The 15,873-nt window shown below is 42.1% G+C and overlaps 1 protein-coding gene across 1 annotated transcript; it reads left to right on the top strand.

Annotated features, from left to right (window-relative positions):
• The first annotated feature begins 4,876 nt into the window (after positions 1 to 4,876).
• LOC127576839 (homeobox protein vex1-like) lies at positions 4,877 to 12,639 on the top strand. Its single transcript, XM_052027632.1, has 3 exons — positions 4,877 to 5,372; positions 5,674 to 5,855; positions 10,371 to 12,639. The coding sequence occupies exons 1-3, from the start codon at positions 5,057 to 5,059 to the stop codon at positions 10,668 to 10,670; spliced, it is 798 nt and encodes a 265-aa protein (XP_051883592.1). The 5' UTR covers positions 4,877 to 5,056; the 3' UTR covers positions 10,671 to 12,639.
• The last annotated feature ends 3,234 nt before the right edge of the window (positions 12,640 to 15,873 follow it).

Below are 15,873 nucleotides of genomic sequence, written 5' to 3'. Positions count from 1 at the left end.
CACAAGAGATGCTGGAATCTGGAGCAACACACACAAAGTGCTGGAGGAACAGGCCAGGCAGCATCTGTGGAGGGAAATAAACATTCGACATTTGGGGTCAAGACCCGAAATGTCAACAGTTTATTTCCCTGCATTAATGCCACCTGATCTGCTGACTTCCTCCAGTATTTTGTGTGTGTTGCTTGGGAACCAAAGGACAGAGATTTAGGAAAAGAAGCAGCGGTAACGTGAAGGAAAAAGTACTTACAGGGTGAGCTGCAAAGTGGAACATGCAGAGTGGAATGTGTTGTCTGGAAATGGAAAATTATTTTAAAACGTGGAACTATGGGAATAGATCCTTTGTGGGCATATTAGTCCAGAAAACCTGCCTCTGTGTTGCACATTCTGTATTACTCTAACTCTATTAATCCCATGTGGATCCCTGCCTTTGCCTTATCATTAACTTCTTGATGCTAAACTTTGAAATTTTCTGCACCTCACTCGCTTTGAAATTACTTTTTTAACTAAAATAATTTATTTTATATAATGCTCAGCATATCACAAAATCACAAAGCACTTTACAGAGTGTTACCAAACAAAAAAAAATGCCTGGAGACACAAGATCCTGTAGATGCTGGAATCTGGAGGAAAAAAACGAACTTGAAGGAACTCAGCAGGTGAGGGAGCACCTGTGGAGGGAGATGGACAGTTGACATTTCAGGTCAAGACCCTGCATCTGGACTGAAAGATAGAGGGGAGAAAACCAGTATAGAGAGGTGAAGGGAAGGGACTGAGCAAGATCTGGCAAGCAATAGGTAGATGCAGGTTCGGAGGGGTGATAGGCAGATAAAAGAGTGGAAATAACGATAGAGGCTAAGAGGTGATAGGTGGAGCCAACAAAGGGCTGCAGATGATGGAATCTGATGAGAAAGAAAGGTGGAGCATGGAACCAAATAAGGGAGGTGGGGTGGGCAGGTGGGAACATTAGGTGGATGGGACCCAGTGGGAGGAGTGTGTGGTTGATGGAGGAGGAGGGGTAAGAAACAAAGTGGCTGGGAGGGGGGTTGTGGTTGGTGTAGGAGGAACTGAGTAGATCAGGAGAGAAAATAGATGCCTAGTCAGATGACAAGAAGGCTAGTCAAAGCAGTGTATTTGAAGGAGTGTCATAAAGGCCAAAAAGAGATAGAGTGAGAGGGAGGCAATTCCGTGACTTAGGAGAGCTGAAGACAGGATTGCTAGTGGTGGAGTGATTACATTCAGGGATGATCAAAAGGGCAGAATTAGAAAAGCACAGACAACTGAGCTTACAGGGACCATACAGAGTATTGAAAGTAAGGGCACAACATTAAAACCTGAGGTGTTGTTTAACTGGGAGTCAATGCAAATCATCAAGCACAAATAAGACCTGATGCAAGTGACAACATTGCAGCACAGTTTTGCGTCAACTCATGTTTATAGAGAACAGAGTACTAGAATAGTCAGGCTGAGGCAGGACTGAATTGACAACTGTAAAGGAGATGAAAATAGGTGATCTTAACAAACTCAGCAATATATGTAACAAACTGAACAGCATGACTGATGCAGTGTATTGAACTGAAATGTCGACTCTCCCTCTGCCTCCACAGATGCTGCCTGACCCAATGAGTTCCTCTGGCAGTTTGCTTTTTCGCTCCAGATTACAGCATCCTGTGATGCTCTATATGGCCCAGACAGATATGACAGTGAACAGGTAAGCAAGTTGTCCACCATATCCATTCAAATATGCATTCCTCATACATAACAAAGTGGAGGTGAGGGTGATGCTGGAAGTCAGGATGAGAGAAAAATAATGATTTCAAACATAAGCGTTTTGTTGAACTGATCGGTAGCAATATAAATCCTTTGAGAGTGCAGATCTAAATGAAATGGAGCTGGGGGATTGTTGTTTCAAATGTCAACTCAAAAAGAAGTAGTATAGAAAGGGTGAAGATGGGTGAAGATGAATGTGGCTGGGGATTGACACATGATAGTAATCATGTGAAATAGCTCAATGTGTGATTGAATAAAATAAGGTTTGGAATTATCTCTCTAAACCTCACTACCTCAGTTTTCTCCTTCAAAGCAGTTCCTAAAATCCATATCTGTGACAAAATTTTTAGTCAGCTCTCCTGGTCATTTAGCTTGATGACATTTCCATGAGGTGCCTTGTGTTGTTCCTCTTTATGAAAGGCATGATATTAATCCAAGTGGCTGGTGCTTTGTTGCAGCTGGCATTGGCCACCCCTTTCAAGTCTCTCTAGATAATCTATTTTTAAGAAAATTCTGAGACGTGCTGAGCAATAATGGGCAGAATTGTGCTGATATTGTCACCTTGGAAAGGACCTACTGATTGTTCCCAAGCAAGTCATATATTTCAGCACAAGAGTCTGAGGCTATGCATTTTGGTAAGAAGAATCTAAAGGGGGACTTTTAATTAAATGCAGAAAGATTGCAGATGAGCAAAATACAAAGGGATTTAGGTGTTTTTGTGCACTAATTGTAAAAAGTTAGCAGGCAGGTGCAACAAGTGGTTAGGAAGACAAATAGCATGTTGACCTTTATTGCAAATGTATTGGAGTTTATAAATAAGGAAGTATTATTACAAATGTACAGGGTACTGTTGAGGCTATACCTAAAATATTGTGCACAGTTTTAGTCACCTTATATAAGAAAAGGAATACTGGCATTGGAGGCAGTACAAATGTGATTTACTAGGCTAATTCCTAAGATGAGAGGGTTGTCCTATCGTGAGTGGCTAAAGAAATTGGACCTATATTTTTTGGAGTTTATAGGAATGAGAGGTGATCTTACTGAAATATGGAGGATTCTTAGGGGGGGATAACAGGGTAAATGTTGAGTTGCTTCTCCTGGTGGAGAATCTCAAAGGAAGGCTCATTGTTACAATTTAAGGGCAGTCATTTAAAACGAAGGTGCATAGGGATTTCTCACTGAAGGTGGTGAATTATCTACCCAAGAAGGATATGGTGGCTAGATCATTGGGAGTATTTAACGAGGAAGTAGGCAATTTTTTGATCAGGGAGTTGAGGGCTACGGGAAACTTACACAGCAGAAGCAATGAGGACTGGGGCAAATCAGCTGTGGTCATGTCGAATGGCAGGGCAGGTTTGAGGGGCTGAGTAGCCCACGCCTTCTCCTATTATCTTATATTCAAGAGTGGCCAAATGTGCAACTCCGAGATGTCCTGAAGCTCAGATCCCAGTGCATCTGACTGTCTACTCCACCAGTAGGCTCACCAATGAGTCCAGCAGTGGAGTGGCAGTTCACAGCAGGGAGCGTCCGAATCACTTCTCATCCAGCCCTCAGTGTGGCTAGGGAGAGCTGGCATATGAACAATGGGATCGGTGACACCATGGGAAAAGGCAAGTGCATTATTTATTTTACTGTAGGTGGACTTTAGATCTATTTTTTAAATTATTTGAACAGTTTTAAATATCTCTACAAGAGGCATTCAAAAAAATGTTTTTAAAAAGCCTTTTACAGTATGCGACCTATCTAAGGCAGCCAGGGTGTTCTGGGGCGGGAACTCACAATACACTTACAGCAGCTCTTCCTCATCAGACACCTAGAGTTAATTCATCTGGCCTTCCACAGAGGGAAATAAAAGAAATATGGGCATGCAGGGTCGGCAAACAAAGTGTCCAGGTAGCAGGCCAGGTTCACCTTGAACTGGTCTCGTGATTTTAAACTAGCAGTTATATATTCATTGTGCAGTTAATACTTTACAGGTGATTTGGTATAAAAATATATTATTTCAACTACATAGTTACCAAAAAAATTGCAAATGACATTTTCACTCCACTACCTCCAAACTGAGAAGTTGTTGCCAAAAATGCATTTTTCAGCATGTGAGATATGCCATTCTTGGGCTAATAGCTAAGTCTGACTTTACAGTTTACAGAGGACTCTCTGATCTATGGGCTGTTCCCAGAGACGCAGAATGAGATAGAATCATGTGCTGCCGGAAGACTATCAATGCGGTGAAAGATGCACTTTGGTCTCCCCGAAAACGCTGGTACTTTCCAGGCTACAGGAGAACATGCTGGGGGACCCACTGAAGCGTGGTGTAGCCAACATAAAGGCTTTGTGGAGAAGGTCTGCAGTTTAAGGTCCTGCTGCCAATGAAGGGCTGGGTCCTGTGTAACAGCCCCTCAAACACTTGATGGGTGTATTGTTGAAAGAGGCCATGTGAGTGGCATTGGTGCCTTGTATATAGAATGGACTGACTTGATGACACCATGAATGTATAGATTTGATAACACTAAAGAACTGTAAAGAAAATCATATGTAAAGAAAATCATATACGGTTTTGTATTTCTTATATATATTTTATGCATAAAGTTTGCTTTTGAAATAACATAAAGGATTATTATATAAAGGAACTAATGCAGCAAAATAAGATTGTTTTATGTCCCAATTTCGATCTTAAAACGCTATCTAGTTTAACACGATACAGTTGCTTGCACCATTCACGCAAATTGGATGGGGACAATCTGTAAAAGCCTTCTGCAGCACATTATCGAACTGAAGCCGGTACACATATACTTAATGCTCTGACACCACAGTTAATGACACTCATTGATCCTAAGATGCATCACTTTCATCCAAGATAAAAGATCAATGGCTTTGGAGAGAGCAATGATAGCTGTCTGCATATTAAATGAAGTCAACTAATGCAAATATGCTACATCGGACAGTTTGATCTGATTTACCAATTGATCTGATTTACCAATTGCTGCTGCCCATTTGAATCGTGAGTGTCTCTTTAGCCCATTGCTGTAGACGTCTTGGCTTTGTCAGATAATGGTGCCAGTTATCGGCTGTGATTGGATCCGCCGACGGGCAGGGACACTGTGTTTACTCTGAAGTTAATTCATTACCAACACTTATCGTTATATTGATAATGTTATTTTATTTCTAGTTGAACTTGGCGCCACATCTCGATATCCTCAATTTATCACGTCGTATATTCATGCCTCTTTTGTCGGATGTTACAAAGGGCCGGTGAGTCAAGCGCTTGTTTATTGGAATCCTTGCTTTGATGTCCGAGCACATTCACTCATCAATGTCCCATAAATACCCGGGCATTCGAAAGCAGCCGCGCATTTCTATTCTAAAGATGCTGGAAGCTGCATTTTCAGTGGAGTGGCTTGCTCAGAGCAGTCAGTCTGGCGAAAAGGGCCAGAACGAGTGTAGCAAAGTGCTTCGATGTGGACGGGCAGCGGGGCATGATGATCTCTGCACGGCGGAGAGGTCACATGGCAAAGAAACGGCGAGCTCTACTGAAGAAAGGGGTAGGTCACCAGCCAGGCATAACCAGAGGGCCAAACCCCAGCAGCGAGCTCTGGCAGTCCGCGGTAAGTGAGCATGGGACACCTTGCATCTTTCTTTTTGGTGAAAGGTCCGTTCATTTCACAAGCGTCTAATCCTCCTTAATGCTTTGCATGGCTATCCCTTCTCTCGGTCCCTCGGACTGCCCACTTGCTGGAACTGACGGCGGGGTTGGCGACGCGGTGTAGTCATTGGGATGGGTCTGTTCACTTTGCTGCGGTGATTTCAAGGGTGCGGGGCTTTGGGGGTGAACAAAGTCAGTGCCCTGACCGACGAGGCTGTGAGCGGGCCCTGTAAACAGCGTGCGTGTGTGTGTGTGTGCCGCAGCCAGTGCCGCCTGCAGCAGCAGCGCCTCCGGGAGCGCGCAGTGGGCGGACCGCCGGCGCCTCCGAACCATCTTCACCATGGATCAAGTGCGCATGCTCGAGCGCAGCTTCCAGCGCCAGCAGTATCCGGGCACCTTTGTAAGGCGGAGCCTGGCTGGGGAGCTCCGCCTATCAGAGACGCAGGTGAGTCAGGGGCTCTGCCCCGCCCCTTCACTGCCCTCGGCCCCCCCTTCACTGCCCTCGGCCCCCCCCCGCCCCTCCGCTACCCCTCCCGCCCCTCCGCTGCCCTCGGCCCCCTCCCGCCCCTCCGCTGCCCTCGGCCCCCTCCCGCCCCTCCGCTACCCCCTCCTCCCGTCCCTCCGCTGCCACCGTGCACTTGCTGTCTCAGTATTGAAGTCCTCGGCATTCCTTGCAGTTGCGACCCAGTACCGTTGGTCATGAATTAAAGGACAATCCTTTTACTAACTTTGGCATTCTATGGTCAGCTTTTCCACATTTGGGAGATACTGTGCAGGTATCCAGGCAGCATTTTGCTCTCAGGGTGAACGACTTATTGAAAGAATGGGACAGTGCAGTGAAGTTGTGCAGGAGGGGATCCCGAAGAGCAACATAGAATCATTGGGGAACGTTTACTCATCATCCTCGATCATATCCTTTAAGGGAACGGGATAAGCGGATAAGCTTTTCTTCAAGGACAAAATCACGATTCATAAATTTCAAATACCTTGAACCTATAATAAAAGCAGAAAGGTTACAGATTTTGTTATCTAAGCAGGAGAGGGTCCACATGAAAATATTAACTTATCAGCATCGATGCTGTGTAGTTCTCGAATAGTTTGTTAATTTTTGGCTTTGATGTTTTTAATATAATGCCATTGACATATCCACCTTGTGACTGATACTCCATTTATGAACAATGAATAGATTACAAAAAAGTTCATGAACTGCTGCATTTACCTTTCTTCTTCTTAAGTACATGTGCATCACCAAACCCCATCCCACATCTCCTGGGCCCTTTATCTTCAACCTAATATTCTCATTTCCCACAATTTCCATTGTAAACACTCCGTGATCCTGGCCTTCCCATTAAAAAGCCACAAGCTCTGGAATTACTTCCCAAAACCTCTCTTGCCCTTTCCTCCTTTTAAACATGAAACCTTTTTGGGTTGTATGCCCTAATATATCCTTATAGCATTGTGTATTGTTTTATTCCAGCAGAATGCTTTGGGTCTTTGTTGCTGAGTTGAAGTTGCTATTGAAGGGTAAATTGTTTTACTGTTGTCTCAACTGTCTGCAGAATAGGATTCTCCATAGTCTCAGATACACCACATTCCAACAGCATTTTCACTTTACTACAATAAAAAAATCAAAATACAGTACTACTGAGAAGCCACGGCCCTAACTGCAGTCTTTCCACTGCCACCACCCAAATGCTCCTGTTGACAAAACTTCTCATTTCCAGTGATATCCTGACACTTTCCCAACTTCATTCCAACCCTCCATTTTCATACATGTACTATGGCAATTTTTTTAACATGACCTGACCTCCTTCAAAGCAAATCATCCATTTGTAAAGTTATCATCAAAATGGACGGAATATTTTATGCCAAATTTCTGCCAGTTAGAGTATTAGCAGACAATACTTCCACCTGTTAATACTTGCATAGCCATGGGTTTCAAGGTTATAATTTCACTAATGCCCCAACAAGAATCTGGAGTAAAAATGTAATTTACTTAATCAAATATGTCAATAGCCTTTTAATGTATTACATGTTCCATAGGTTGATGTCCTTTCTGACCCTGAGCTAGGTTTTCAATCCCTTATCACTTCTGGCCTCAAGACCACCTACTTCCTCAGCTGTGTCATTTCTGCCTCAGTTCATAAGCTGATGAAACCTCTTCTATGTCTTCATGTAGATTTAATTATTCTATTCTCCTGGCACACCTCCACCTTGTAAACATATAAGACAGGAGTAGGAGCAGGACATTCAGGCCTTCAAGGCTGCTCCATTATTCAATATGATCACAGCTGACTCCTAATTTCAATACCATAATTTTGCTCTCTCCCCAAACCCTTTGATGCCTCTTGTGTCTAGACATCCATCTACTTCCTTAATTAGATTAAGTGTCTTGGCCTCCACCACCTTCTGTGGTAGAGAATTCCACAGGTTCAACACCCTCTGAGTGTAAAAAAAAAAGTCACCTCATTTCAGTCCTAAATATCTTGCCACATGTCCTGATACTATTGTCCTTGGTTCTAGACCCACTGTTCCACCCTCCAACCCCCTAAGCCAGGGGAAACATCCTCTCCACAACCAGCCTATCAAACCCTATCATAATTTTGTATGATTCAATGAAGTCTCCTTTCATCCTTCTAAACCCGAGTGAGTACCTGACCCAATCTCTCCTCATTTGCCAGTTCTGCCATCCCAGGAGTCTGGTGAATTTACTTACCCAAGAGATTTTTTTGTCATTCCCTCTGAGACCAAAAGTAGACACAGTACTCCAGTCTGGTCTCAATAGGGTCCTATATAGTTCTTGCAAGAGATCTTTGCTCCTGTACTCAAAACCTCCTACAAGGTCCAACATACCATATGCCTTCTTAATTGCTTGCAGCATCTGCATGTTTGCATTGGGTGACAGGTGTACAGGACACCCAGTTCCTTTTGTACTTCAACGTTTCCCAATCTATCACCATTTAGATAATACTCTGCCTTTCTAGTTTTCCAATGAAAGTGAATAACTTTACATTTATCCATGTTATACTGCATCTGCCATGCTTTTCTCCACACATGCAACTTGTCTAAATCATCCATTGTACCATCCATAATCCTCTAAAAATCATCTAAAGCTCTACTCATCCTAATTGGCACCACATCCCACTCATTCATCGCCTCTGTGTACACTGATCTACATCAGAATCAGAAACAGGTTTATTACATGTCATGAAATTTGTCATTTTGTGGCAGCAGTACAGTGCAGGACATAACAATTGCTATAAGTTACAAAAATAAGTAAATAGTGCAAAAGAGGAATAACGAGCTAGTGTTCATGGGTTCATGGACTGTTCAGAAACCTGATGGCGAAGGGGAAGAAGCTGTTCCTGAAAAGTTGAGTGTGGGTCTTCAGGCTCCTGGACCTCTTCTCCGATGGTGGTAACATGAAGAGGGCATGTCCCGGATGGTGAGGGTCCTTAGTAATGGATGCCACCTTCTTGAGGCACCGCCTCTTGAAGATGTCCTTGCTGGCGGGAGGGTTGTGCCCATGATGGAGCTAGCTCAGTCTACAACCCTCTGCGGCCTCTTTTGATCCTGCACATTGGAACCTCCATACCCGGTGGTGATGCAAACAGTCAGAATGCTCTCCACCGTACATCCGTAAAATTTGCAAAAGTTTTTGAGGATGTACCAAATCTCTTCAAGTTCCTAATGAAGTAGAGCCACTGGCGTTGATTTGTATTCCCACAATCTTTTATTTTCAGGAAAACAAAGGACTGCAGATGCTGGAATCTAGATGAAAAACACTATAATACTTCAGAAAGAAGGGTCCTAACCAGAAATGTTGACCGCCTGCTTTTCTCCACGGATGCTGCCTGGCCTGCTGAATTCCTCCAGCATCATTGTGTTTTTCATCTTTCATTTTCACCCTTGCTTTTACATCCTCTCTATCTGCACCACAGTAACAACTGCACACTTCCCTCCCCCCTCTCGCCACCCACCCCTCCATCACTGTTTCTCCCCATCTGTGCATTCTTCTCCATCCCAACAATCCTCTACAACTCCAGTACTGGCTACTTGCACAATTCCAATTTTTATCACTCCTCACATTTATCGGCTTAGTTCCTAAATTCTGGAATTCTCTTCCTACACCCTCTTTCTCCTTAACCTCCCCTCCCCTAAGACACTTCTTAAAATCCATCTCTTTGAGCTGCATATTAAGGCAATTGGAGTCAATATCAAGTCTTCTCAATAACACGTCTGTGATGCATCTTAGGATATTTTACTGTGTGACATCAAATGTAAATTCGTCCAACCCACCAAGTGAGCTTATTTAGGAGATCTGCAGCAGTCTATGATCAAAGAAGAAATAGCTAGTCATTTAGAAAATATAATCATATCAATTCAAAGTGGTTTTATGAAAGGTAAATCCTGTTTGATGAATGTGGTGATGATTGTAAATTCCTATTTTATGGTGAAGCTAAGATTAACTTGCATCTCTTCTGAATGCTGTTCAGGAATCTACAAACAAGTGGTTAGTGGTGTAGAGTTTACATAAAATAATAGACTCTCCATTGCACACCTCCATAAGTTCAATGGCATGGTGAACTTGCCTAACCACACTTGCACAGGATGTAGTGACAATTTAATTGGAGGAATTAGTGGAGAAGCTGGGTGACTTTTGTTCATTTCCAAACACCAACATTAGCAGGCCTAGAGACAAAGACAAATCTGGAAGAAAATAATTATTTTGTTTGCTGGTAGCATAGTAATGGTCCGGGAAGTATGTGATAATGCTCATGCCCACAATATTCAAACACTCAGTCATGCTATCTACACAGTAAGTAAGACCGAGATGCCCCCACAAGGCTGGAGACATGGTGGGGACAGAAAACTTGTAATTTGTGCTCAGGTGTTTAAAGTGGCTGTAAACTGTAGTGCTTATTTATTAGTAATGATCTGTCTTTTACATTTGTTTTAGATCAAAACCTGGTTTCAGAATCGTCGGATGAAACTCAAACAGCAGCTTCAAGTTGCTCAGGCTGAGGCACTCAAATCCAGATTGTTTCTTCAGTACTTCTGCCATCCATATCACTCTGTTCATAGCTTGCATCATGTGGTAGATTCCAGCTTTTTCCCTCATTACCCTGAATTTGGACCTCTCCCCACCCAGACTTCTATCTCTGATTGCTGCTTACGGCACCTTGACTATCAGCCAAATCTACCTCTGATCACTCCAAAGGCCACTACTAGTCGACTCCACCCACATCTCACCATCTAAGATTAAATCTAGGGCAATATATTGCACACCTGACAAAGAATAACTGTGAACATTCTTTTATCATGTGAAAGAGTATATTTATTTTTTTCTGTCAATCATAGACTACTTTTGGAGTTATATGTAGTAAACTGTAATGCATCACAATATTTTCAAGAGCAGACAGCCATGTATAAACTGGTCCAAATTAGGAAGTATTTTATACTGTTATGATGCATATTCCCCTTTATTGAAACTTGTAATATTTTTCAATTCAGAGCTTCTCAAACTGTCTTAATACATAGGAAGGGATGAGGCTGTACCTCTATTTCTTGAAACAGGTCCAAGTCCACAATACCATCCACGAGGGATAATATTTGGACCTATTTCTCAGTGGTATGCTTCAACTAGTTTATTTAACATTAATAACTTTTTTAGTCCTTTCAATTTCTTCATGGAGCCCTCCGATCATGTCTGCAGAAATCAGTGGCAATTGTCCCTCCAAAGCAGAAATTTCTCATTATTATGGATTAGTCATTGCTGTCATGAATTGTCACTGCACAGCAGTCGAGGGTGGAAAGCACAGACAAATCATTTTGTCATTCCTTGCATTCCTTGCACACTTATAATGCTACCTCATCTGAGAACTGTAACTCAGTATAAATCAGGAAAAGTATTTTTGTAGAGCTCTGTCATCATAATATTGATCATTTTTTTTCCTGAGTAATTGTATAACATACTACTCAACATTACACTGGAAGCTACAATAGTGCAGGGAAAAGTTACAAATAAAAGCATAGTGTAATGATCTTTGGTGTATGGTGCTGTTCACATTGAAACAATACAGTTCCTTCAGACAGATTACAAAAGATGATTTTAAAATATTGTGGTTTCTATCTTCAGATTGATTAAAGTGAAACAGCCTGATTTTTGAAAATTAAGTTAGCCAAATTTTGAAAATATAATTAACCGATGTTACAGCAATAGATTACAAAATCAAATGCAGATGATGATATAATGTTCCTTTAAAGATTTGTGATTTGTGTCCTGAAATAGTGTGGTGGGATATTAGCAGTCAAGTACTGAATACCGTCAATTGAAATTCCTCTTTTAAGGTTAGCAGAAGTGTTAAACTCATTCCTTTCAAAGATGTTAATGTCCCTGCTCAAGTAACAGAGCTAGAAATTTTAAACAAATTTGCCAAGCATTGTAACTTGGCCTCTTTTGTTTTGCAGTACTTCTATTATAAAGAGGTTAAGAAAGAAATAACATGAAAGGTAGATCAGTTATATTTGATTAAGCCATTACACAAACACAAAGGGATATTTTTCCCCACTGTGTCCTTTATAATACCATTTTGGTTGCATGCCAATGGTCACAACCAGTTCTCTGATTTTTATCAGGAATGAGCAATATCTTGTTTGTCCTCATAAAAATAACTTGAGATCAAGAAACGTCCGGGTTGACAGGAAGCCCATGTTTTGGAGAAGGACCTGCTTCGTTTGAAGAGGAATTTTGAAATAGTTTTCCTTTAGATGTGGCAGGTGATACCTTTGGCAGTTATTGACAGTACAAAGCTATATCACAGTGCACACCAAATTGGCTGCAAGCTGTGGTTATTTCCTATCATAGGATTTCCTACAACCTTGACTTGTAGTCTTCCCCCACACCTTTCAGTCAACCCTACCCCATAATGAATAACTTCCTAAAACACTATGCATTGCATAATTTCCTATTTCACCTGTTTCTGCTGTTTAACTGAGCCCTCTCTAGGCCTCACTGAATCTGAGACCATACTGGGTGACCAATAGTTTTTGTCTGCTCCAATAAATTGCTTCCCTAACATTTTTTTGTCTAATCAAAACAAATATCTGTCACTGCTTTGTTGTTCTTTCCTAACATAAATCCAGTCAACCTTTATTCTTTGAAATAAATCATTCAGTCACAACCTTCATACAACAATAGTTTGGTTATACTGACAAATAGAAATTGTCTACAGTGATGTTTTTCTATATATTGCACTCCAACTCTTGAACAAAAAAGCAGAGGAGTTAACTTGGATAGAAACCCGTATGAAGTTAAATGACTCTCGACAACCTATCTCTGGTAATGAGTATCTTGAACTGTGGCAGGCTCGCTAAGAATGTACAGCCACAGTACCTCATAATCACTGTGATTCATTGGCTGCACTTTATTGGGTCAGTATCATTGAGTCATGGAACAATGCACCACAGGAGACCTTTCAGCCACTGGATCTTTGCTGGCATTTTTCAAAAGAGTTAGTAAAGTACTCCCATTTCCCTGACTATTGCTTATGCACCTGCAAATATTCATCCAATTCCCCTTTTAAGATATTATTGAGATTGCTTACACCAATCCATTCCAGGTCATATTTTGCTGCGTTATAACAACATAAGAAATAGGAGCAGGCGTCGGCCATCTGGCCCGTCAAGCCCGCTCTGCCCTTCAATGAGATTTTGGCTGATCCGGCCATGGACTCAGCTCTACCTACCTGCCTTTTCCCCAACAACCCTTAATTCCCCTACTATGCAAAAATCTATCTAACTGTGTCTTAAATATATTTAATGAGGTAGCCTCTACTGCTTCCTTGGGCAGAGAATTCCACAGATTCACTACTTTCTGGGAAAAGCAGTTTCTCCTCTTCTCTGTCCTAAATCTACTCCCCCAAATCTTGAGGCTATGTCACCTGGTTCTAGTCTCACTTACCAGTGGAAAAATCTTTCCTACCTCTATCTTATTTATCCCTTTCATAATTTTATATGTTTCTATAAGATCCCCTCTCGTCCTTCTGAATTCCAGTGAGTATAGTCTCAGGTGACTCAATCTTTCATCATAGGCTAACCCCCTCATCTCTGGAATCAACCTGGTGAACCTCCTCTGCACCGCCTCCAAAGCCACTATATCTTTTCTCAAGTAGGAGACCAGAGCTGCACGCAGTACTCCAGGTGCGGCCTCACCAGTTGCAGCATAACCTCCCTGCTCTTAAATTCAATCCCTCTAGCAAGGAAGGCCAACATTCCATTTGCCTTCTTGATAACCTATTACACCTGCAAACCAACCTTTTGAGATTCATGTACCAACACTCCCAAGTCCCTCTGCACAACAGCATGCTGCAATCTTTCACCATTTAAATAATAATCTGATCTATTTTTCCTTCCAAAGTGGATGGCCTCGCATTTACCAACATTGTACTACATCTGCCAGACCCTTGCCCACTCACTTAACCTGTCCATATCTCTCTGCAGAATCTCCACATCCTCTGCACAATTTGCTTTTCCACTCAATGCAGCGTCATCAGCAAACTTAGATACGCCACACTCTGTCCCCTCTTCCAAATCGTTAATGTACATCATGAACATTTGCAGGCCTAGCACTGACCCCTGTGGCACTCTGCTCACCACTGATTGCCAACCAGAGAAACATTCATTTATCCCTATAGTTATTCTCACCTCATGGTGTTTTGGATCCTTTGCCTATTGCCTTAAATTCTTGCTGTTTAGTTACCAAATCTGTGACAGGAAGGAAAATTCCCTGTTTATTCAATCAAAACTCTGCAAGATTTTGAACACCTCTATTCAATCACCTCTTACCATCTCTGGTCAAAGTTGAACAACCCACTACCTCTAATCTTACCACATAACAGAAGTACTGCATCCTATCTTCTAATAAATCCCCTCTGTACACTCTCTAAAATCTTGAACTACTTTCTAAAACAGTGCCTGGAGTTGACCACAATTAAACTGCTGAGTTCTGACCAGAGTTTCATAAAATTTAGTATAATGTTCTTTCTTTTTAATTCTGTGCTTCTACTTATAATGCCAAGTATCCCACATACATTCAAAGATCCACACACACACACACCCTTTAGAACCTTTTATTCCTGCACCCACTTGAAAATTGGACGACTTACTTTACGTTGCTTCTCCTCATTCTTCACTTTACATTTTTCTGCATTAAATTTCTTCTGCTATGAATCTGTCTTTGTCCTCCTAACTTCTATTCCTAACCTCCTCAGCTCATTTCTTGTATTTTATGTCATCTGGAAACATTGAAATTTTGTTATATATGCCGAAATCCAAATCACTAATATATATCAAAAGGAGCAGTAATTTCCAGCATTGATCACTGCACTAAACTTGCCTCATTTAAAAGGAATTGGTTGAAATCTAATTCTTAAGGGGAAAAAAAGGTGGTGCAGTTAGTCCTGTGTTTGCCTGTTTAGTTAGTTTGCCTGCATTTGGCCCATATCCCTCCAAACCTTTCCTAACCATGTACCTGTCCAAATGAATTTTAAACATTGTAATTATACCTGCCTCTAACAACTCCTTTGGTAGCTCGTTCCATATACCCACCAACCTCTTGCCCCTCAGGTCCCTTTTAAATCTTTCCCCTCTCACCTTAAACCTATGCCCTCTAGTTTTAAACTCCACTACCCTGGGAAAAAGACTGTTACCATCTCCCCTACCTATGCCCCTTATAATTTTATAAATCTCTTTGTGGTCACCCCTCAGCTTCCTTCACTCCAGGGAACAGTCCCAACCTATCCAATCTCTCCTTATAACTGAAATCCTCCAGTCCAGGCAACATTCCTGAGAATCTTTTCTGCACCCTCTCTAGCTTAATCACATCATTCAGGAAGGGGAAGGAGGGCAAACATACACCAGTCTACATTGGGGGAAATCGGCAGTGGAGAGAGTCAGCAGCTTTAAATTCCTGGGCATTAACGTATCAGATGACCTGTCCTGGGCCCAGCACACAGATGCAATCACAAGGAAAGTGCGCCAGTGTCTTTACTTTCTTAGGAAGTTAGGGAGGTTTGACTTGTCACCAAACACTCTTCCAAACTTCTGCAGATGTATTGTTGAAAGTATCCTGACTGGTTGCATCGTGGTCTGGTACGGCAATTCAAATGTGCAGGAATGTAAGAAGCTGCAGAGAGTAGTGGATTCTGCCCAATACATCACGGGCACATCCCTCCCCACCATCGGTAGTATCTACAGGAGGTGCTGCCTCAACAATCCATCATCAAGGATCCCCACCATCCGGGCCATGTCATCTTCTCACAGCTACCATCGGCCAGGAGGTACAGAAGCCTGAAGTCCCACATCACCAGGTTCAAGAACAGCTACTTCCCTTCAACCATTTGGTTCTTGACCCAACCGGCAAAATCCTAATTATCACTACAGCTTAGCAACACTATGATGAC

The sequence above is a fragment of the Pristis pectinata genome, chromosome 12 (assembly GCF_009764475.1).
Source record: "Pristis pectinata isolate sPriPec2 chromosome 12, sPriPec2.1.pri, whole genome shotgun sequence".
In the NCBI taxonomy this organism is placed as follows: Eukaryota; Metazoa; Chordata; class Chondrichthyes; order Rhinopristiformes; family Pristidae; genus Pristis; species Pristis pectinata.
The sequence above is the reverse complement of the archived record's forward strand: the minus strand, read 5'-3'. Positions and strand labels throughout refer to the sequence as shown.